Source organism: Haliotis rubra, unplaced genomic scaffold (assembly GCF_003918875.1).
Source record: "Haliotis rubra isolate DU_JTF1 unplaced genomic scaffold, ASM391887v1 Scf164, whole genome shotgun sequence".
Taxonomy (NCBI): Eukaryota; Metazoa; Mollusca; class Gastropoda; order Lepetellida; family Haliotidae; genus Haliotis; species Haliotis rubra.
Window position 1 is genome coordinate 780,001 of NW_025765603.1, and position 7,616 is coordinate 787,616.

A 7,616-nucleotide genomic window follows, 5' to 3' on the forward strand; every position below is an offset into this window, starting at 1 on the left:
GCTGATGATGACGCTGAACCCGGACACACTGCTATGGCTCGCTTGTTTCGCCTCGTGTATGCCGCGTGGTCTGTTTGTAATACATGTAGTTTTCTAAAAGATCGATGGGTCTTATGAATAATTGTAGGTGCATATTTTTATTGTTCCAAGCTATTTTTATGTCGTGTGATATTTGATGTACTTTGTTGTTATAGATTTATTGAAACTCTGCCATCACTGATATTTTGTAGAGAAGTTTAAGGCAGTAATGAGAGAGAGAGGAGTGTGGTTACTCAGTACGTTCACTGTACATTCAGCTGGGCGACAATGTAGCCTCAGTAGGCTGCTGTGCTCATTTGCTGTGTAAAGACCTTGTTTACTGTATGTAATGGAGGTAACTGCTCTGTAGTAAACAAAACATTGGTATGTTGACCATTTGGGAAAGAGATGTATCAGACTTCAGCTAAATGACAGCTTCACAACTGGTAGATCATATACTGAGAGTAAATTGGCACATACACAACTGCATGTATACCATTTCCTATATATTAGACTGAATAAACTAAAACAAACAGATTTTTAAAAACCAATTTTGTGACATTTTCCACACTCAAATCTTTGTTTTTCCTCTTGTGGTTTACCCTACAATCTGCAACACAACATAAAACACTTTAACGTGACCACGGTTTGGTCTTAGGTCTAATGTGTTATTTACAGTAGTCATAATATATTTGGAATTTGTTGAAACGTTTCTTTAAACAGATTGACACTAATATAGTCTTAGGTGATAATAATTGTGATCCTGAACTGAATCCCGGGCATAGACCCCATATACAAGCTGCGTTGTAGCATCTGTAGGCGTAAATCTTGGACAGAATCAATAATATGTTGCAAGATGCGCAAAATGGTTTCCGGAGAAAAAGGTCCGCCACAGATCATATTCAAATGCTTTCTTCCATAGCAGGTAAAACTACGGAGAAATCAACATTCTTATTCGTTTCCTTTATTGATTTTAAGAAAGCATAAGCAGAACTATTTTACTGGACAGAGGGGCAATATATTGCGATTCAGGAACCCGTTTTGCTGTATGTATTGAGATATATTGGGAACTTAAGTTTCGACAGTAAGTGACACTAATTGTACATGTCGATCCGATTTTCTACATTTTAAGTCCCTAAACGTACATGGTCATGGTTCCGATAACAACAATCTCAAAATTAGATAGCATAGTCATGGATTCTATTTTCTTTCTATACAATTCATTGTATTACAGTATGCTGTTTTGTAATGTAACAACGGAGGAAAACATTTGTTGTGAATGAAGGTCTGTGTAGATAAATGTTCTTTACCCAATATACAGCAGAAATATTGCAATACTATATATTGTATATTGTATCCCTTGAAAAGCATCTTGTGATATACCGGTGTACCGGTAATACCGTGCAGTCCTAGAGTAGGGTGATACATAAATAGAAAGTTGTCAGTCAGTCGCTATCTCAGTCATTTTATTCTGTTAATTTAATTTCTGTAAGGTTATCTGATGTGCGAAAAGACTTCGGTTACTTTCTTGCATAGCTTTCGCTCTCTCTGTACAGTATTGCACATGAGCCGTAAAGCCTGGTGCGGCTATTCTATGTTAAACATCTAAATTTCCAATTGGAAAATGTTTCTTCAGACATTTCAACGCCAAAACGCTGGGATGTGGTGGAAATACTTATTGCTTGTGACCTTGACCCTGTGTGTCATTAGTGACGGTATCTCGGTTAGGGACTCGAACTCGGGACCAAGAAGGGCCAGACTGACGCAACTTGACTATCGGAGAGGTATGTTTACTGAAGATGGGAGCCATTCAGAACATCAGTGGGGAGAGGTTACCTGCGTGTTAAATTTGCGTACATTAAACATTGTTTTTGGTGTTGTGAATTCTGTAAATTGTAATTGAGATAAACTCTGATAGTCTGGTGGGTTAAACATACATGACAACGACCTTTGTAAGTATAAAAGTATTAGTTTACCCATTATAGAGGGGCGGTTGGCCTAGTGGGTAAAGTGTTTGCTCGTCACTCCGAAGACCGGGGTTCTATTCCCAAATGGCGTAAAACTAATTTCACTCTCTATATTCATTTCAGACTTCACAATTGGACCTGATGAAAGAGGTAATGCCTTTTGTTTTATGCTTTATTTGCTCGCAGACAAGGGATTTAAGATCGCTGTTTGATAAAATAAAATGAACGTACGTTTGTTTGAGTGTTGTATTACTCAGATTATTACCAGATAGCCAGTAGTCGTAGTGACGCGGGTGTTTTATGTGAAAATTGTTATACATGAGAACTTAGAATAAATCTGCCTCAGAGAAAGGTTTATTGCAAATTGCAACAAAGATTATACGGAAAATGAAAAACAAGTTCATTGAGTTAATTTGCTCATGGCTTACGTGGCTAAACATTTGTTGTTTAAATATGACTTAAAGACCATACAATCAGTTTTACACAAATAATGACATTCTGTAATTTTTTAGTCAAAAAAAAAACCGATAACAAATTCAAAAATATTTGAAACAGAAATTAGTTTTGAACCGTACAGAGCTCCTGTAAATATGTAATTTGCACCGCTCAGCATCGTCTCTAAAACTGTCTGGATAAAAAGGAACATGTAGTCATTGACAATGTAAATGTTTTGTAATGATTTTCATGTAATATCATTCTGATGTAATTTGTTTAAAGAGTGAAGAATAACAAGGTTTCTTGCGTTAAGTTATTCATATGATTGTTTCTGTGTGTTATTGCGGATTCTGGCAGAATGGTGCATTTCACAGAATTACAAGAAAACTAAATATGTTATTATGTTATTAGATCATTTATCATTCTTCTATCCATGTGTTCATATGGGTTACTTTTATATCTTTCAGACTTCTCGTTTCTGAGCAATTCTCAGAGATATGGGTAAGGCAAATGATGACGCACTTCACTGTACAGCTGAGATAAATGTGTGGAGAGAGTGAAAGATATCAGGGATGTTTTTGTGTGTGTGAGAAAGAAACAGAGAGGGAGAATTTTGTGTGCGCGTGTGTGTGAGGGAGAGAGTGTGTGAGAGAGAGAGAGAAGGGGGAGAAAGGATTCATCCTACGTACAGATGTCAACGCATCGTTGCATAATAACATAACAAACTAGATACACTGTGGTCATAGCACTTGCAGTTACTTTGATACGAGAACTTGGACCTGTTCACAATAATACACACGTTAGTAAGTATCGTTTAGCCTTAGTCAAAGATTTAGTATTCTTCGTTTCTTTCAGATATACAGATTCCAGTTGACCCACGGATACCAAGTAAGACAATTCTTGTTTTCTTTCACATGACGTTCATAACTGCTTTAACTGAGAGTTGTAAGATTAAAGGGTAAATTGATCCGGGTTAGAACTGGTTTAGAGCACCCCACGATTGTTATATGATATGAGGGAAACATGGCCCGGGTTAGAACTGGTTTTCAGACACCATCGATTGTTATATGATATAAGGGGAACTTGATCCGGGTTAGAACTGGTTTTCAGACACCTTCGATTGTCATATGATATTAAGGGACCTTGATCCGGGTTAGAACTGGTTTTCAGCCACCCACGATTTTTATATGATATAAGGGGAACTTGATAACCTGTGAAGATCCAGTTTAATACCGATGATTGTCGGTGAAATAAGTGGATGAGGTGGTCAGATTGATGCAAGTCGTAGTGTCCCATTTGCGTAGATCGATGCTCATGATGACAATCACTAGTCCAGACTCAGTTATTCCCTCATGTCTACCCTATATTGCCGGTAGAGCAGGTCATGTCTACCCTACATTGCCGGTAGAGCAGGACATGTCTACCCCTATATTGCCGGTAGAGCAGGTCAGCAGGACATGCCCTATATTGCCCTCATATTGCCGGTAGAGCAGTCATGTCTACCCTATATTGCCGGTAGGCACATGTCTACCCTATATTGCGAACACCTGGCATCGACACTAACCTTCACAGATCCATTGTTGTAACTGTCATCACTGTTTTGCCCCGATGAAATGGGAATGATATAGACGTAACATACACCTGTTCGCTGCACCTCAAATTACATATGACATGTCGGAGGGGATGGACAACCACAACAGTTTCAAATATGACAGACCCGTGAAGATCCGGGTTAGAATTGATCTTCAGTAACCCATGCTTGTCGTAAGAGGCGACTAACGGGATCAGGTGGTCAGGCTCGCTGGCTTTGTTGACACATGTCATTTGTTCCCAATTGCGCAGATCGATGCTCTTGCTGTTGATCCCTGGATTGTCTGGTCCAGACTCGATTATTTACAGACCGCCGCCATATAGCTGGAATATTGTTGAGTGCGGCGTAGAACTTAACTCACCACTCACTCACTCACTCAAATATGACAGTGTGACTCTCTGTGATTTTAAAGCCATTACTTGTCCTCTGCGGTTACTTCCAAAACCTGTACTCGGATCACTCATCGGATTATTTGTGTATTGTTTTAACTCCACACTCCAGCAATATTCCAGCAATATAATCGAGTCTGGACCATACAATCCAGTGATCAACAGCATGAGCATAGGTCCACGCAACTGGGATACGATGTCAGTGAGTCTGACCATCCGATCCCGTTAATCGCCTCTTCCGACAAGCATGGGTTGCTGAAGATTATTTTAATAGGGATATTAACTAGTTACCATGTAGAGCTGTTAAATATATACTAGCCACATAAAGAAACTGTGCATTGTCAAAATATTATCCCAGTTGATAAGTACGATAACCATGTCAAAGGTACATAAAACTTTAATGGAGGGATCATGAGACCATAACAAGTCGGGAGATTTCAATTGAAAAGTCAATCACAATGATGTCACGAGTCTACAAGCGGGACAGGGGTCAAACGACCATATCACAAGCTCAATAACGGGTATGTCCACCATCGGCATTGAGAACAGCAGTGCATCGACGACGCATAGAGCCTATCAAACGTGCAAGGAAGGCTTGTGGGATGTCACGCCAGATTCTCTCAAGTTCTGTTGCAAGGTCAAGGACGTTATCTGGCGGATGAGGAAGACGGCGTAGACGTCGATCCATCTCGTCCCAAACATACTCTATCGGGAGAGATCCGGTGAATATGCAGGCCAAGGCAGTAAGTCAACGTTGTGGTGTTGCAAGAAATCCATAGCAACCCTTGCCGTATGAGGGCGGGCATTGTCCTGTTGGAATGTTAACCCAGGGCCATGACGTTGCAGAAAAGGAATTGCCACAGGTCGAAGAATTTGATCCCTGTAGCCCACACCAGTTAAGTTGCCCTGAACAATCACCAAAGGAGTTCTTTGGCGTGCTGTTATTCCACCCCAAATCATCACGGAACCGCCATCAAAGCGATTCCTCTCCAAGACACAGGCCTGTGCATAACGTTCTCCCACGCGTCTATGGGCACGTTGACGTCCATCACTATGGGAAATGTTAAACCTGGACTCATCTGTAAAAACAACATTTCTCCACCAAAACAAGGGTCTGCAGACATGATTTCGGCACCACATTCGGCGAGCTTGTCGATGACGTTGTGTCAGGATAGGCCGTATGGCGGGACATCGTGGTCTGATCCCGTGATGACGTAAACGTTGTCGAACTGTGTTGGGGTGGATACGGCGAAGTCCTGGGATGGTTCGGGCAGTCATCACTGCAGTCTGAAACCTGTGGCGAAGATGGGTCACCCCTTATCCATCTGTCCTGTCTTGGCGTTGTTACACGTGGACGTCCAGAACGTGGCCGATCGATGACGTCATTTGTGTTCTGGTAGCGTCTCACCAGTGCAGAAATGGTGTTCCGGTGGCAGTGGAAATGTGCAGCCACTTGTCGTTGAGACATTCCCCCACGGACCATCCCAATGGCCTCATGACGTTGTGCAGACGTGAGCCTTGGCATGCTATGCGTTTCAATAGCCGTTTAATTTTTTGAACGATCGCAAGGGCAGGGGTTGAGCTTTCCAAAGTGACAGTATTGTGTGGCATTCATTTGCTCTGTTTCTCTCCCCGGAATGCACGTGCAACAACGTATTGCACCTCTCAAGGACGAACCCGCTGACGTCACGGAACGTGGCACGTGCATGCATGTTGGATACATGTCACTAATCTCTGAGTTTAAATCCTTATGTGTCTACACAGGTTTGATAAATTTAGATTTTAAATTTTGTATGCACAGTTTCTTTATGTGCCTAGTATATATTAATCGCCTAATCACCTCGATATGCGTTATTAATTTAATGATGATAATAAAACAGGTCTTAGCCAAAGTGAGCCCCATCCTGCTGTCACAGATGTGCGCATACTGTCGTCAACAAGGGAACCAGCCGTGTATCGACCGAATTTGTTCCAGGACAACAGTAGAGAGGGGCAGTGCGGTAGCCTAGTGGTTAAAGTGTCCCTCGTCACACTGAACACCCGGGTTCAATTCCCTACATGGGTACAATGTGTGAAGCCCATTTCTGGTGTCCCCGCCGTGATATTGCTGGAACACTGCTTAAAGCTCACTCACTCACAACAGTAGATAGAAGGAGCAGTACAATGATTGTACTCACGCAAAGGAATGAGTTTCAGTAACGATGTTCCACCTATATCATGGCTCGCGATATCAATGTAGGAAGTTGCTATGATGATGTCCCCTCCCTGGTAATGCTGCAATACTGCACAGCGTAGAAACTTACTCACTTATTCACTCGTTCAACATTCAGGATGAAGTAATATCAATGGATCTCCAGTTGAGATCCTGGGCGATTTTGTGTATTTTATTTAACGAACTTTCACATATAGTGTACATTTCTGTCATATCATATGGACTAAATATCGGGGCTGGAATATAATGCCAGTAAATGGAAACCTTCTTTGAGTAAAGCATAGAAATTGTAACTAACTGTGGTGTTCAGTGACACAGCTAGTATATATGGTATATATGTATAACTCCTTTGTGTACAAGATTAATACCTGTTTGCTCTGACACTATTGGATGGTTGTAGTGTATTGTAAACTGTTTGCTAATAAAAACAATTGTTTGGGGGACATTTTGTTCAGTGGTTCATATCGTGGGAGGAGGTAGTTGTGAGACCTCCTGGATGGTCAAGTTGATAGTGTGTGTGCCGGCACAGCATGTGGTTGCTTCTTCGATACCGTTCGCGTCAGAAAAATGACGTAGAAGAATGTAGTTGCAATAGCTGTTCCTATATACGAAAACATACATCCATACTATCCAGGTGCAACATAACGGGACATAAATATTTTGGGAGCTGGTTTCAATGCATTACAAATTGTGTACAAGGCTGAATAGTTGTGTACAAGTTTGGTCGGTTGTGTACAATGTGGGATGGTTGTGCACAAGGTTGAATGACTGTGTACAAGGTTGAATGACTGTGTACAGGGTTCAAGGGTTGTGTACAAGGTTGAATGACTGTACAAGGTTGAATGATTGTGTACAATGTGGGATTGGTATGTACAAGGTTGAATGATATGTACAAGGTTGAATGGTTCTGTACAAGGTTGTGTGGTTGTGTACAAGGTTGAATGGATGTGTACAACGTTGAATGGTTCTGTACAAGGTTGTGTGGTTTGTACAAGGTTGAATGG

The 7,616-nt window shown here is 41.3% G+C and overlaps 1 protein-coding gene across 11 annotated transcripts in view; it reads left to right on the forward strand.

Moving 5' to 3' along the window:
* Window positions 1-7,055, forward strand: part of LOC124271874 — a 47,690-nt gene extending 40,635 nt beyond the window's left edge. For 3 of the 11 annotated variants that reach the window (XR_006897164.1, XR_006897163.1, XR_006897160.1), the window contains exons 2-6: window positions 1,655-1,802; window positions 2,109-2,135; window positions 2,888-2,921; window positions 3,276-3,308; window positions 6,288-7,055. Coding sequence is in view for 6 of the 11 variants with exons in the window: in XM_046707031.1 (XP_046562987.1) it covers window positions 3,276-3,308; window positions 6,288-6,409 (155 nt within the window). In the remaining 5 variants the exon portion in view is untranslated. Of the gene's footprint in view, window positions 1-1,654; window positions 1,803-2,108; window positions 2,136-2,887; window positions 2,922-3,190; window positions 3,203-3,275; window positions 3,309-6,271 lie in introns of all 11 variants that reach the window. The other 8 variants (XR_006897162.1, XM_046707041.1, XM_046707031.1 and 5 more) reach the window with 5 other exon arrangements.
* The last annotated feature ends 561 nt before the right edge of the window (window positions 7,056-7,616 follow it).